At 40.1% G+C, this 16,144-nt stretch overlaps 1 protein-coding gene across 3 annotated transcripts in view; it reads right to left on the bottom strand.

Annotated features, from left to right (window-relative positions):
* Positions 1-14,098, bottom strand: part of mtrr (5-methyltetrahydrofolate-homocysteine methyltransferase reductase) — a 33,458-nt gene extending 19,360 nt beyond the window's left edge. Inside the window, exons 1-10 of one of the 3 annotated variants that reach the window (XM_026292259.2) lie at positions 14,017-14,090; positions 12,537-12,690; positions 12,213-12,366; positions 11,916-12,033; positions 11,279-11,795; positions 11,090-11,203; positions 10,831-10,987; positions 10,506-10,594; positions 8,365-8,545; positions 2,729-2,771 (exon numbers count right to left, since the gene is read on the bottom strand). In XM_026292259.2, the coding sequence (XP_026148044.1) occupies positions 2,729-2,771; positions 8,365-8,545; positions 10,506-10,594; positions 10,831-10,987; positions 11,090-11,203; positions 11,279-11,795; positions 11,916-12,033; positions 12,213-12,366; positions 12,537-12,680 (1,517 nt within the window). In that variant the 5' untranslated portion in view covers positions 12,681-12,690; positions 14,017-14,090. Of the gene's footprint in view, positions 1-2,728; positions 2,772-8,364; positions 8,546-10,505; positions 10,595-10,830; positions 10,988-11,089; positions 11,204-11,278; positions 11,796-11,915; positions 12,034-12,212; positions 12,367-12,536; positions 12,691-14,016 lie in introns of all 3 variants that reach the window. The other 2 variants (XM_026292262.2, XM_026292260.2) reach the window with 2 other exon arrangements.
* Positions 14,099-16,144: the final 2,046 nt, after the last annotated feature.

Raw genomic sequence — 16,144 nt, 5'->3', positions numbered from 1 at the left:
TTGCTTTTGATTTTGCTGATTTTTGCACCAGATGAGATCATGTTGATTTTCTACTCAGTCATAACAGTGTTCAGTTTTAGATTATAGCCACTGTTATGGAAGATGAAAATCATACATCATCTGCGGGATAGACATTTTTGTTGATTTCATGATTAAATTTTTTTTTTTTTTTTTTAAATGTGAGGTATATTGTACTAAAATGTATATGAATAACAGCTGAATCACTCTTAAACTGTACTAACTCATAATGTTAGAGTGTGCAGTGTAAACTGTCCTTACTGGAATATATTCTTAGAAAAGAGATAACTGACCTTGTCCCCACTGCAGTTTGGTATACTAAGTTGGGGCATTAAGAGTACTGTAATTAGGCAGATTCTGTATAATCTCCTGTGTGGAGTCTTTCCTAGGCCCAGAATAATTAAATTAATTTAATTCAACAGAGACTAACCAGAGAGTGTGTTTTTCTATTCATCAATTTGGTACCGTTTGTGTGGACACACATATATGCAAGAAGGATTCATTATTTTCCCTCTGTCTTACCTGGGGTCCTACTTCCAGGATTAAAAAAGAAAATGTGTATTATTTGAGTATTTTGTCATAGGTAGGATTTATCTTCTGTTGTATTTCTAATAAATCCCATATGATTCATAAGAATCTGGCAAACCGTTCGGCGCCTCAGGAGGGGGAAGCAGTGCTCTGCTAACACTGTTTACAGTGGAGGTGGGGAGCTGCTGACCTCGACTGGGGATATTGTCGGACGGTGGAAAAAAAAAATACTTCGAGGATCTCCTTAACCCCACCGACATGTCTTCCATAAAGGAAGCAGGGGCTGGGGATTCGGAGGCTGATTCATCCATCACGCAAGCTTAAGTCACTGAGGTAGTTCGGCAGCTCCGCAGTGGCAAAGCACTGAGGGTGGATAAGATCCGCCCTGAGTACCTCAAGTCTCTGGATGTTGTTGGGCTGTCATGGCTGACAAGCCTGTACAACATTGCGTGGCAATCCTGGACAGTACTCCTGGATTGGCAGACCGGGGTGGTGGTCCCTCTTTTTAAGAAGGGGGACCGGAGGGTGTGTTCCAACTACAGAGGGATTACACTCCTCAGCCTCCCTGGGAAGGTCTATGCCAGGGTGCTGGAGAGGAGGATCCGGCCAGTGGTCGAATCTCGGATCCAGGAGGAACAACGCGGTTTTCATCCCGGTCATGGAACACTGGACAAGCTCTAAAACAATCTCATGGGTGCTCGAGGGTTCATGAGAGTTTGCCCAACCAGTTCACATGTGCTTTGTTGACTTGGAGAAGGCATTCGACTGGGTCCCTGGCAACATCCTGTGGGAGGTGCTCCAGGAGTATGGGGTCCGGGGCCCTTTGCTAAGGGCTATCCGGTCTCTGTACAAATGGAGCAGGAGCTTGGTTCACATTGTTGGCAGTAAATCAGACCTGTTCCCAGTACATGTTGGACTCCAGCAAGGCTGCCCTTTGACACCGGTTCTGTTCATTATTTTTATGGACAGAATTTCTAGGGGCAGCCAGGGGCTGGAGGGAGTCCAGTTCAGGGACCACAGGATCTCATCTCTGCTTTTTGCAGATGATGTTGTCGTATTGGCTCCATCAAACCAGGACCTCCAGTGTGCGTTGGGGTGGTTTGCAACCCGACTGTGAAGCGGCTGGGATGAGAATCAGGACCTCCAAGTCCAAGGCCATGGTTCTCAAATGGAAAAAGGTGGCTTGCCATCTCCAGGCCAGGGGAGAGACCCTGCTTCAGGTGGAGAAGTTTAAGTATCTCGGGATCTTGTTCATGAGTGAGGGAAGGACAGAACGCAAGAATGACAGACGGATCGGAGCATCAGCAGCAGTAATGCGGTCGGTGTACCGGTCCGTCGTGGTGAAGAAGGAGCTGAGCTGAAAGCCGGAGCTCTCGATTTACTGGTCAATCTTCGTTCCTACTCTCACCTATGGTCAGGAGCTTTGGGTCTTGACCGAAAGGACAAGGTCTTGGTCTCGGATACAAGCGGCTGAAATGAGCTTCCTTTGCAGGGTGGCCGGGCACTCCCTTAAAGACAGAGTGAGGAGCTCAGTCACCCAGGAGGAGCTCAGAGTAGAGCCGCTGCCCCTCCACATCGAGGAGAGCCAGCTGAGGTGGCTCGGGCATCTGGAAGAGCTGGAGGAAGTGTCCAGGGAAAAGGAAGTCTGGGTATCCCTGCTTGAGCTACTGCCCCTATGACCCAGCCCCAGATAAGCAGAAGAAGATGGATGGATGGATGGCCCATATGATTTTCAGAAATATTCTTATTAAGAATCAAGTGTGGAAGAACACAGCTGTTTGAAAGAATTGAATTATTCTGGTGTCTTATGGGAAATATCTAAACAAACGAGAGGAAAAGAAGTATTTCTGATGCTGTTAAAAACATAAAAGTGTTCCATTTTCAAATAAATTAGATATCAATTTTTTTAGACTAAAAAAATCAAAACATGGGTTTTTATGTAAAGGTAAAAGAGTTTGTCAAGAGTAATTCAAAACTATTTCCACTATTTTTCCAAGCACTGTTCACAGGTGTGTAGTTCTGTATGTTATTTAACTCCACAATGGGACAGATGTTTGCAATGCTATAGAAACAAAGAGTCAGTTCTCTTGTTTTTCCATAGAAATGATGCTATAAGAGCACAGTTAGACAGTTTTATGCAATATAAAATAGAAGCTACATTCTTATTTTGCTGTCACCTTACCTGGCTGCTGAATAAGGCCTGGACTGCAGTTTCGGCAAATGCTCTGAAAGGCAAGCACAACTGTCAATCTTCCAGCTGTTTGCTAGGATTTTGTTACACAGACACCCATAACAGAGAGGAGACAAAATATATAAAATTCTCCTCAGTCCATTGAGACATCCTAGCTACCAATCTATCCGCAATAACCGCCACCCAGGTTACAGTACTGTTTCTGGGACACACTTCTATATTTACGAAATTACAAACTCAGGGTTATGGAATCCCAAGTGTCCAGATGTGGAGCCAGTAGGAAACAGATTGCTTATGCACACCTTATTTCAAGCCAGCCATGAAGGTGCCCTCTGTTCTGTAATGTGTAGTCTGCATTGCATCCATGAGAAGGTGTCAGAGACATCAGGAAAACTTAGAAAACTTTTCATCCAGTAGAACAGTATATGCCCTTTGCATGGCTACTTTGATTAAGAGTTATGATATGTACTTGTATTGTACTTCCTTACATTTAACTTGTATCTCAATGATATATGATCTTGGAAAAGCAAAGTGTCACCATGTATACCAGCTGAGACACATTTTTCTAATATATTGGTGAGAAAGACAAACAGCTGGACTAAATGTGTCCTCTCCTGTTTTTCTCGATTTCTATGGCATCCAAACACCTCAGTGTTAGATAGACAGTGCTGCTCTTTGACATCTATTTCATTTCTTTGAGCTGGGAATTTATTTTTTAAATGATGGTGAATAAAACACTTGTAAGTTTGGAAAAAGGTTTCTGAACCCAAAAAAAAAAGACCTTATTTAGAATAGACCTTGTCTAGACTCCATCATATTGTACAATTAAAAAAAATAAATAATTAAAAGCTGTTTTATTTTTGGCTCGTCACAAAATGTTTAGTTTAGCCAGTTAAACTTTGGACATCTAGTGATTATTTTCTTATTACATTATATTAATTTTGCAGATGCTTTTGTCAAAAGTGACTTAAAATATGTGTTCAAACCACAACTTATATATATATATATATATATATATATATATATATATATATATATATATATATATATATATATATATATATATATATATATATATATATATATATATATACATATATATATATATATATATATATATATACTATATATATATATATATATATATATATATATATATATATATATATATATATATATACACAGTGGGTACGGAAAGTATTCAGACCCCTTTAAATTTTTCACTCTTTGTGTCATTGCAGCCATTTGCCAAAATCAAAAAAGTTCATTTTATTTCTCATTAATGTACACTCAGCACCCCATCTTGACAGAAAAAAACAGAAATGTAGAAATTTTTGCAAATTTGTTAAAAAAGAAAAACTGAAATATCACATGGTCATAAGTATTCAGACCCTTTGCAGTGACACTCATATTTAACTCACATGCTGTCCATTTCTTCTGATCCTCCTTGAGATGGTTCTGCTCCTTCATTGGAGTCCAGCTGTGTTTAATTAAACTCATTGGACTTGATTAGGAAAGGCACACACCTGTCTATATAAGACCTTACAGCTCACAGTGCATGTCAGAGCAAATGAGAATCATGAGGTCGAAGGAACTGCCCAAGGAGCTCAGAGACAGAATTGTGGCAAGGCACAGATCTGGCCAAGGTTACAAAAGAATTTCTGCAGCACTCAAGGTTCCTAAGAGCACAGTGGCCTCCATAATCCTCAAATGGAAAAAGTTTGGGACGACCAGAACTCTTCCTAGACCTGGCCGTCCAGCCAAACTGAGCAATCGTGGGAAAAGAGCCTTGGTGAGAGAGGTAAAGAAGAACCCAAAGATCACTGTGGCTGAGCTCCAGAGATGCAGTAGGGAGATGGGAGAAAGTTCCACAAAGTCAACTATCACTGCAGCCCTCCACCAGTCAGGCTTTATGGCAGAGTGGCCTGACAGAAGCCTCTCCTCAGTGCAAGACACATGAAAGCCCGCATAGAGTTTGCCAAAAAACACATGAAGGACTCCCAGACTATGAGAAATAAGATTCTCTGGTCTGATGAGACCAAGATTGAACTTTTTGGCGTTAATTCTATGCGGTATGTGTGGAGAAAACCAGGCACTGCTCATCACCTGCCCAATACAATCCCTACAGTGAAACATGGTGGTGGGAGCATCATGTTGTGGGGGTGTTTTTCAGCTGCAGGGACAGGACGACTGGTTGCAACTGAAGGAAAGATGAATGTGGCCAAGTACAGAGATATCCTGGAAGAAAACCTCTTCCAGAGTGCTCAGGACCTCAGACTGGGCCGAAGGTTCACCTTTCAACAGGACAATGACCCTAAGCACACAGCTAAAATAACAAAGGAGTGGCTTCGGAACAACTCTGTGACCGTTCTTGACTGGCCCAGCCAGAGCCCTGACCTAAACCCAATTGAGCATCTCTGGAGAGACCTGAAAATGGCTGTCCACCAACGTTCACCATCCAACCTGACAGAACTGGAGAGGATCTGCAAGGAAGAATGGCAGAGGATCCCCAAATCCAGGTGTGAAAAACTTGTTGCATCATTCCCAAGAAGACTCATGGCTGTACTAGCTCAAAAGGGTGCTTCTACTCAATACTGAGCACATGGTCTGAATACTTATGACCATGTGATATTTCAGTTATTCTTTTTTAATAAATTAGCAAAAATTTCTACATTTCTGGTTTTTTCTGTCAAGATGGGGTGCTGAGTGTACATTAATGAGAAATAAAATGAACTTTTTTGATTTTGGCAAATGGCAGCAATGACACAAAGAGTGAAAAATTTAAAGGGGTCTGAATACTTTCCGTACCCACTGTATATATGGATTTTTTAATTTGAACTGATTTTTCTTAATTGAACTGCAACTAACTAAGAAGTTAAGAAGATAGTTGTTGATGAATGTTCTGTACATATATATACAATATATACAGAAATAAAAACTAACTAACCTTAGTGAAGCAGGCAAATTTTACAAGGACAGCTAAAATTACAGGCTGGACTTGATTCTAATCAATATTCTTCAGCTGTAGAGAAGTCATTTGTAAATAAATGATTACAACTATGCTGCAACAAAATAGATTTAAAAAAATCAATAATGTTTTCAAAATTTCTCAGTAAAGGGCTGTAAGTAACACCAGATGGGCAAAATGTTGTTGGACAAACATCACAAACCACACATGTGGCAATCCTTTCCATCAGAGCAAACACACAGTATCAATCAGAGGGTGTATCATGTACATTAACACAATCCTCAGCAGCCGCATGGTGCTTGAGCTGCTGCCTTTGGATCACAGACTGACAGCACATGTCCAGAGCTGAGGACATATCAATTCATCAACTTACATCATTGCACCGTGATGATACTTCTGGTAGTTTCATAGGATATATAACCTTTCCAACATTTTCAGGGCACAGTGTTTGTTGAAGTGAGTGATTTGAAGATACATCTTACAATATGCATTTCAAAAAGGTTCCAAAAATAAAGTCCCAGGGTCCCTGCTATGTTTTTGGAAATAATCATTTTCAGGGGTATCATCGATCAAATTGCACAATATAATCTATTCCATCTCAAAACTCTCTCTACACTGCAATTTATATGCAGAGGTAGCATTTTAGTGGGGGAAAAAAAAATTAGATTGCAATGTAGCTGAACATAAAAGCTGTGCTTCTTAAGATATATGGAGAGTTTTGACTGCAAACAAAATTAAGAAGGTTGTTAGCATTAAAGCACTAAGAATAATTCTCTGTGGGAAGTTTTCTTCCCTTTTTTAATGGCCTATATGCTAATTTCAAGTCACTTCTGATAAAATGACCTACTAGGTCATGGGGTTTCAAAAACCATTTAAAATGTTTTCCAAGGCATTTTATCATATCCTAAATGAATAAAGTGGGCATATGTGTCCAGGTTCCTGGACATTTTATTTTAAATGTGACAGCTTTTCTGGAGTGAGAACTTGAAATGTAGACCTGTTGGTTTTACTTTAGTTTTCTTTACTTTGGATCACAGTTAACAATTGTGCTGAAAAAATAAAAAAAAATAAAACTACACCCTGGTACCATTACATTTGAGCCCCATGGTAAAGTAAATTGAAAATGATGCTCATGGACAACATTCAGTTCCCTAGGGCTATGACCCCAAAGTTTTCATCTGACACACTCTATGAAACAATGGAGCATAAAACAAGGGAGCTGACTGAGGGAAGCAGGTATCTTTCTCAATTTATACCCAGCCTGCACTTGGCCAAAGACATCTGGGCCTAGACACATTTCTTCTCATTATTTATAGTTAGTGTATAGCATAAACTCTGATCAGCAAACACCTCCCCTTCGGTCGAGGTAATGAACCAAGGACTGTGTAAAAATGCAGCAGTGTACTTTAACAGTGACACACAGAGTCAGAATTGACCATTAACCTATGATCCAAATTGACCCTGAGTACTCATGTCCTTGAAAAGCTTAGTGGCTCAACAGTAAATGGCTCGATGTCTCCCAAATAACAGCTGTTGTCCTGAAGGGCCACCAACTCAACATTTTTCATGAGGGCAGAATTGTCTTGATTTCTACCAATTTCTGCATCACTACTCTATAAAAGGTGCTGTAGCTGGCAAGTAGACCTAAAATAACTGACATTGGTGTAGGCAAAAAGCAGTGACACAGCTGTTTTAAAGGACAACTCAACTTGTATGTAAAGCTGTAGCCAACTAATTTCACTGTCTGGTAGGCTGTAGTCAAAGCTTATAACATCTATACTCAATGGACAGTCAGCTATCTTAATATGGTTAGAGAACATGTAAGTTTTCTACTAATTGTTGGCTTAAAGAGTCAAAAAAGGGAAAGGTGTACAACAAAAAAAATGATCTACATAATTAACATGGAGGGAGATAGTGAATAAAGTCAAAAAATATCTTTTGACTAGCAGCTATAGTATTAACATTATATTCACAGAAACTGCAAAACAAATCCCACTTTGGAGCAATATGGACTTAAAAATGAGACAAGGAAATGAGTGTTGATCCTTTGGGGAGTCCTCTGATCTATACTCTCTGACCATGGAGTATAATTAAATGTGCTGACAGAAACAGCCTTAAGACTGTGCACACTAACCTCAATTTACTGGGGCTACAGTGACCCCTATTGGGTGAAAATGTTCCCAACAACCTCACCTGAATGACAACATACTTGACATAACCTGGGGTCTTTTAAAAGTGAAATAAATAGCTTTGAATGAATCATTCCACTGATATTTTGTACAGGTGCAGTTAAAATCCCAGACTTATGTCATTCAGTGTAATTCCCAATTTGCTTCTGCCTCTTTTAATTAAAGACAAATCTATTATAGATTTTTTTAAACAAATTCAACAGCCTCTTAAAAATGCACCTAAATATCAGTCTGTTTTTTGTTAGTTACTGATTAAGTATATGGGTTAAACATGAACTGTAGCGAGTGACATGAAACAAAATTAAAATAGTAAAAGTGTTTGATCAGATGTGTTTACTTCAGACTATTTTCATGCAGTTTGTTATGTAATGCATGCAGCAAGGTCTTACCACGAACTTGTATTACTGAAAACAACTCATTTTGGATTTCAAGAGGCCCTGAATGAGCAAGATAACAGCTGTAGTTCTGACCTATCAGGAGGGTGAGAGGAGGTGAGCAGGATGGAAAGGCTGTGAGAAGCTCCAAAATGCTGAGGCTGGGGTCTCTCACATACTGGTTATAGTCTGCAGCGCCTTGTTTACTGCAGAGTTCCTGCAGTCTCCTCCTCTGCACACCATCTCCAGTATGTTCCACCAGTGCTCGCAGAAATGCCTAACACAGAAGGAGAGATTGTATATGTAAGTGCTCAGCACCTCCAGCAGCAGCAATGGTCATGATTTTTTCAAGTTTTCTGACTCAGGCACTAATTCACAAATGTAAAAAGAAGAGCCACTGCAATAAGAAAACTTCAATGCTACATTGAACAGAAACTGTATAATACGCCTTTATAAGTTTTCTAGATACTGTGAATGACAAATGTCAAGGTAGACCTTGACATCAGCCCACTTATGGAATCCGACCATTTTAGTATGTGCAATGTGCTTTCTCCCCCCATAAAATTGCAATTAAGTTTTTACATGCTTTTCAACTTACTGAGAAATCAGCCAAGGCAAAGGCATTCTTTTAATCCCCTGGCAAATTAATCAAAATTAAGTAACACAATCAATGTATGAAATTTGCAGAAGACAAGCTGCCATTTAATTGCCTTTTTATTAATAAGTGATAATTATTCTTATTGTGTTGTATTGTATTGCATTTAAATTACTGGATTAAAGATATCATGAAGAAATATTAAAATGCAGCTCCTGCTCAGCTTTTAAAGCAATTTGACTTCATTCCGCAATCATTAATCATTCTGATTCAGTAATCAGGACTTCTAAATATTTGTCATGCCTAAGCGTTGTGTATAATTTCAGTGATTCATTATAGTTCATGAGTGCACATATGGAGGGGTTAGTGGCAAATTCTTGCAGCTTGTATTGGAAGATTTATTATCCCCATCTACCAATCCAAGTGGTAGAACCAGCACTGTGCCACCATTTTACTTGTGTCAAATTTGTGACTGAAACTGTCCAAGATAAATCAAATGTTCTGACATTTGTCTCTGTAGAATTGGTTAGACAGTATGTGCAAGTACATCTATCTGTATTTGGTGGTATTGCACATATTATGAGTTAGAGGCTCAGGTGATTATCTTTACCTATGCTAAAAAAAAAAGGGTTTAAAAAAAAAAAAGTGTTGTAAATGCTTTAGTAAAACAGATTAACTACACAGGCAGGTGTTGTGAAATAAAACTGCTACTGCCTTGTGAGTCTGAAGACAACACTCTAACCTAAAACCATTAATTTCTGCACAGGAATTTATTCACAGAAAAAGAAGTGTCTATGCATAAGTCTTACATGCAACAGGGAACTGAACTTATGATAGCTGTATCAGTTGGGATGTCTGATATTGTTTTGTCACATTATCATTTCAACTATCAAAAGTATATGCTTTAAAAATCATGGCTGGCATCAGCAGTCGTGTTCCTTAATGTTTTTAATCCCCCAGCCAAGTTCCCTTCTCATTAGATATCATTGTTGTCTTTTTTTAAAAACATCACTTAAACAATGCTGAATTGTTGTATTTTTTATGGAGTTATTGGAAGGTTGTCTTATGTTAACATTTTCCAAACAGCCTTTCTTTTATCATAGTACAATGTTCGCAAAGATCAGTAAACCACTGATGCCAGAGGAAATTGTATAGACTATATATTTTCTTTATTAAACAATGACTTAAACTTGCATAATAAAAAACAGGATTAGAAGGTAATGTTGTGAAAAAATAATTTCAGACATGGAAATTAGAAAAATCGGTAGAGAAATGTTCATTGCACAAGTAATGGTATTTTAAGAAATGTTGCAAATTTTGGCTGAATCAAGGAAACTCGCACATGCTACATTACCAGACACTACCTAAGCATTCATTGACCGTGAGTGCCATTGGAGTTGATAGTATGAATATGTAACTTCACACTAATTTCTAAGTATAATTGCATTTCTGCAAGTACTTCTCCAAGCTTTCATAACACAAAGACAGTGTGCCCTAGCTGCAGAAAGTGGAACTAAAAATAATGTCTTCCCTCTTGTTATGCAAATGTGCGACAACAGTAGGAGATCACATGAAGTCACTTGGCTTATACTATTTACAAAGTCAGTAGTTGCAGAGCAAGTTTGGACAGACTATACACTACCTTCTTAGGAACACTTCTGATCTCTAGACACCATGTGAGCAAGTAGATCAGAGAAATGTTTTGGGGGATGTAGGGTGGCACATGGGCACCTATAGCCAGGGAGACAAGGAGATCACAGAATAACTCTAAACTGGTAAATAAGGACCATTTATAAAATGTAATCCTTAGTATGAGATGTGCTATCATCATGTAATAAATATTGCATTATGCATGCAATTTTGATACATAATTGTGCATAATTTCAATACTACTATATATAAGAGTATAGATATGTTTTAAGAGTGTTAGACATGGATGTCAAAATGACATGACAGGTGCACTTTACCTTTTTTCTTAGTGTCCTTTTTTAAAGAAACACGGACACAATGGTTCTTCTTGTCCTCAAGGCCCAATCTGTGCAGCATTTTGTCCACTTCAGAGGCATTGTTTGGGCAGAACACATCAAAAGAATCCCCCGGCTGATAGACTATTTCTGGGTAAGCCTAAGGGGGGGGGGGGGACACATATAGTTTAAGATAAACTAATCTAATCTATGTAATCCATACCGCATGCTTAGAAAAAGGACGTTAACATAATAAACTTACAGAGATGTCCAGCTCTAAGAGAAGAGTTATCTTGACTGAATCTTGTCTGGTAAGCTGAACTGCCCTGGATAGGGGCACTTCATGAAGAGTTTCTTTGTTTAATGGGCCATCAATCTAAAAAACACATTTATGAGGTGACTGCTGAAGTATGGCACAAATCCTGGTTTTATCAACAGCATAATTCCTCACCTGTCCCACAGAGACCACATCCTCAAGAGAAACATCGAGGTAGGGAGGAGGCAGTGCAGGAACATTAAGAGAAGACTCTGACAGCGGTGGCAGAGAGCATGTCAGTGAGCCTTCCAACAAAACATGGGAACCTCCCGTATCCCTGGTCTGTGTCTCTGCTGCTGATGCAGAAATCCTAGCAACATAACCAGACTCGGATGACATGCCAACACCTCCGGCAGGAGAAGCTGGCCTACGATCAGAAACAGCAGTCTGTATAGCAGAAACTGAAGACGAAGCAGCAGGTGCATTTTTGGAGTCTGTGCCTACAGTTGATTTAACCGAACCACAGTTCTGGTCATCAGTGAGGCTTAGGAGGTTAAGCTGGACATCTAGTAGGGACAAATCAGGAGTTTCCTTTGCTGAATCCTCTAAAACCCCTTTCAAGTGAGCAGTTTGATCAGAAGCCATTTTTGATAGAGCTTCTTTGATGGCTTTCCACAGTCCTTCAAGCCAGGGGTCCACAACTACTTCCAGTCTGGAGAAAGCAAAGTCCACAAATGAGAAAATGATGACAGTGTAGCAAAAAGGGGAGAAACAGAGCACTGTTAGGTGGTTAAAAGTCAAATGCTTAACTTCGTTTTACTGCAGAACTTACCCTACACCATCATCTGCATATCCAGTCATATAGAATTGTTTGGCTCCAAGTTCTTGCAAACGACGATCAATTGTCTTCCCACAGTTGCAGAAATTTGCATAATTTGTATCTCCCAATGCTGGGGACAGACAGAGCAAAACAGATGAAGATTTTTCAAGCCAGAAACTGTTCATAAAGTAAATAATGTGCAATGCTCTGTGCTGTAATGATTTACACTATTATGTTTTGCATCAAGATCCACATTTTCACAGATGAACAGCAAAGAGAGCAACCTCAGATCCTTGTGGTTAATTTTACCTAAAAGTGCATAGCAAAGGTGTTTATAGTGGTCAGGGGCCAGAGACTTCTTCTTGATGTGCCTTACAAATTGGAGGGTATTGTCTGGTGGTTCACCATCTCCAGTAGTAGACACAATAAAGACCACTGGGGCATTCTCCTTCTCCAAATTGTACTGAAACCAGTTATATGATTAATCAATGGCTGGTATTTCCACAGTCCATTTAAAAACACTCCACATTAATATCCACGCAATTGTCATGCATGTATCATCAGCCAAACAATAAAAGAAGGGCTTAAATAACCCAGAAGCTAGTAAAATAGGTATAATGTGCACCTAACTACCTTCTCAGTTTGGTTCAAGCAACTGAGCTCAGCAACCAGTCCATGCCCCTCTGCCTCCTCAGCTATCCCTTCAGCTATGGACTTGGCTTGGCCCTTCTGGGACCCATATAGAATCACAAAATGAGGTTTCACTTCACAGGGCATGCTAGAGAATCTGAAGACAAAGCAATGTATGTAGACTTAAATGACATTTATTAATGACATTTGTTAATAGACATCTTCATAGATGGTATGTTGATATAACTGCAAAAGCACAGGTGTCTCTGGTAATAAGAAATATTCCTTTATTGTGTCCAATTCTCCCAATAAACCATGGCATTGTCCCAGTAATCCACTGTATGCATGCACAATATCAAGACTGCAACTAAAGGAGCTACTTCTTTAATTTTGTTATTTCCACCTGTGACGTGTCAAAACATGCTCTAAACAATTAGTGCAGCAGAGAAAACCACTGTGGGAAGTACTGGTGTGAGCCAAAGTTTGACAAATACAAATGTCACAGACTTTTGAAATCTTTACTTGATATATTTTATTGAAAAAATGGTCAAGTTGTCTAGCTGGCAAACATTGCCCACCCTTGTAAACCGTGCTTGCACAGACAAACACAAAATATGGGGTTAACATTAGATTCCAAAGATCAGGAGTAGATTCTGGGGTAAGTGAGGTCTGTTGCTGTATTTCCTTTATCTTAATATAAACCAAACCTGCACCCTAAGCCTAATCAGTTGTTTGTGTGGTTTTGTGTGTTTGTGTTTGTGTGTGTGTGTGTGTGTGTGTGTGTGTGTGTTAACCTGACCCCAAGCAGGTTATCTTAGTTATCTTTAAAAAGCACCCAGATGTTGACATTACAGAGGCGGTGTAATTCAATATAGCCACCCCAGTTTACCTACACATTTCTGGCTTTTGTCACAACACAACCTACTGTGCACTGAGCGCATTGCCCGGACATTGCGTCAGTTTTTGACGTTGCCAGTTTTACCCAAGGCTAAATGTTAGATCCCAACACTCGGGCGTAAGTATAGGTAGGTGGTTATGGTTGGGGTAAGGCTGGGGTCAAGTTAAGCAGCATAAAACACAGCCAGTTAGGGTTAAGGTGATGAGTACGCTCAAATTAAGGCAAACCCAAACCGATTTCACTCCCCACTAAATCGACCCCTGAGTCTTGGGATCTAACGCACATCGTTACACAACTCCACGTGGATTCGAACATTTTATTTGCCCTTTCACGTCTAAATCAAATCCACAATGACAGCAGAGTCTGTCAAATAAGAACTAACTATATGCGTGTTTGCTGGTGTGTTTTTCACATTAACAGCAACTGACGACTTGGCTAACATAAGCTAACTTAGTCAGACTTTACGGACTTGCAAACATACAATCTTGTCCTTTTCAGCGCAAACTGTCCAAACCTACATACATGAACAATCATAAAGCACAGAAATAAATGTAGTGTGAATTTCTCTGAATGTGTATTTGATACCTTATTCTGAAGCGCTTCAAAGCAGTCCTCCCATATAAGCACTGAAATGTCTCTTTGCAATTGAATGGACCCCGAAATTCACGCGAGATTTCAGTACTCCGCGACTGAACGTGATCTTTTTATTATTAGGACATGAAATGCGTGGAATTATTATTCTCAAAATCAATTTGGTAGTTATTAGCGTGTAAAGGATGAAATGGAATATAAATACATGTTCAAAAAAGCAGATTTGTTTAAATGCCTGTAGGCTACAAGAAAACGAATCAATCAACATGCATGGAAAAGACAGAAATAATCAGCATTAGATGTTACTTTAGGATTTACCATTTGTTAAGGGAGTGAAATGAAAAGGAAGGGAAGTGTTGCAGTTTGCAAGTTCAAAAATTGTGAATGAAAAGATTGGGAAATAAATAATAGTAACCTGCAATTACTAAACATACTATGAAAAGTTTCCTGCATGATAATTTAAGGAGGATCTTGATCCCCTTCAGTTTGCCTATCAGAAACACATGGGAGTAAAAGATGCGGTGCTTTACATGCTGCACCGGGCATATCCCTGTCTGGATGTGCCTAGTTTGTATGTGAGGATTATGTTCTTCGACTTCTCCAGTGCTTTCAACACTATACAGCCTCCCATTCTGAGAGACAAGCTTCTATGTATGGGGGTGGTCCCCTCCCTGATGTCATGGATTATGGACTATTTGACATCCAGACCGCAGTATGTCAGGCTGGGGAGATGTGTTTCTGGGACACTGGAATACAGCATTGGGGCTCCGCAGGGGACTGTTCTTGCTCCTTTTCTGTTCATGGTCTACACATCAGACTTTAGGTATAACTCAGAGTCTTGTCACATTCAGAAATATTCTGATGGTACAGCTGTTGTGGCATGTGTGCACAGTGGACAGAAAGGGGAGTACAAGGACCTAGTGGAGGCCTTCACTGACTGGAGCAGAAAGAGCGACGTTCTCCTGAACACCACCAAGACTAAGGAGCTGGTTGTGGATTTTAGGAGATCAAAAGCACCATGCCAGTCAGTCTGCATTGATGGACAGGAGATAGAGACTGTGCAGACGTGGGATGGCACTGGACAAAAAACTAGAGTGGTCTGCCAATGTGGATCAGTGTACAGAAAAGGGCAGAGCTGCCCCTTCTTCTTGAGATGTCTTGGTTTGTACAATGTCTGCAGTGACATGTTGTGCATGTTCTACCACACTGTCATGGCAAGTACACTGTTCTATGCTGCTGTCTTGTTGGGGGAGTGGCATTACAGACAGGAACTGTAGGTGCCTGGACAAACTAGTGAAAAAGGCCAGTTCTGTGATAGGCAGGGGGCTGGGCCCTGTAAGAACTGTGGTGGAGCAGCAGATATGGACAAAGCTGCTTGCTATAATGGACAATAATAAACATCCCCTCCATGGTATACTCATTAAACAGAATAGCAGCTGCAGTGTGAGGCTCATCTCACTGCACTGCAGAACTGAGAGGTTGAAGAGATCCTTTGTCCCCACAGCCTACAGCCTTTGTAGGCTTTTTAATAGTAATTGTTTATATGTTATTTATGTTATATGTTATTGACTGGGTGCCTTTGTAGCGGGTATCAGGCTGGTACAACACTACTAACAGTTTAAATTTGTTGGGGAGTACCAGTGCTCTGAAAACAAGTCAAAACAATGCGAACACACATTTGTGTGTGTCACACCCTTATCTTCTTCTCCTTTGGGCTGCTCCCTTCAGGGGTCGCCACAGCGAATCATCTGCCTCCATTTAACCCTATCCTCTGTATCCTCCTCACCCACACCAACTATCCTCATGTCCTCCTTCACTACATCCAAGAACCTCCTCTTTGGTCTTCCTCTGGGCCTCCTTCCTGGCAGCTCTAACCTCAGCATCCTTTTACCAATGTATTCACTGTCCCTCCTCTGAACATGTCCAAACCATCTCAATCTGGCTTCCCTGGCCTTTTCTCCAAAACATCTAACATGAGCGGTCCCTCTGATGTCCTCATTCCTGATCCTATCCATCCTCGTCACTCCCAGAGAGAACCTCAACATCTTCAGCTCTGCTACCTCCAGCTCTGCCTCACACCTTTATCTGTTTATTATATTTCATAGTGAAACTTAGTAAATAT

This window comes from Mastacembelus armatus, chromosome 20, assembly GCF_900324485.2.
Source record: "Mastacembelus armatus chromosome 20, fMasArm1.2, whole genome shotgun sequence".
NCBI lineage: Eukaryota > Metazoa > Chordata > Actinopteri > Synbranchiformes > Mastacembelidae > Mastacembelus > Mastacembelus armatus.
This window is presented reverse-complemented; position numbering and strand designations above follow the sequence as displayed.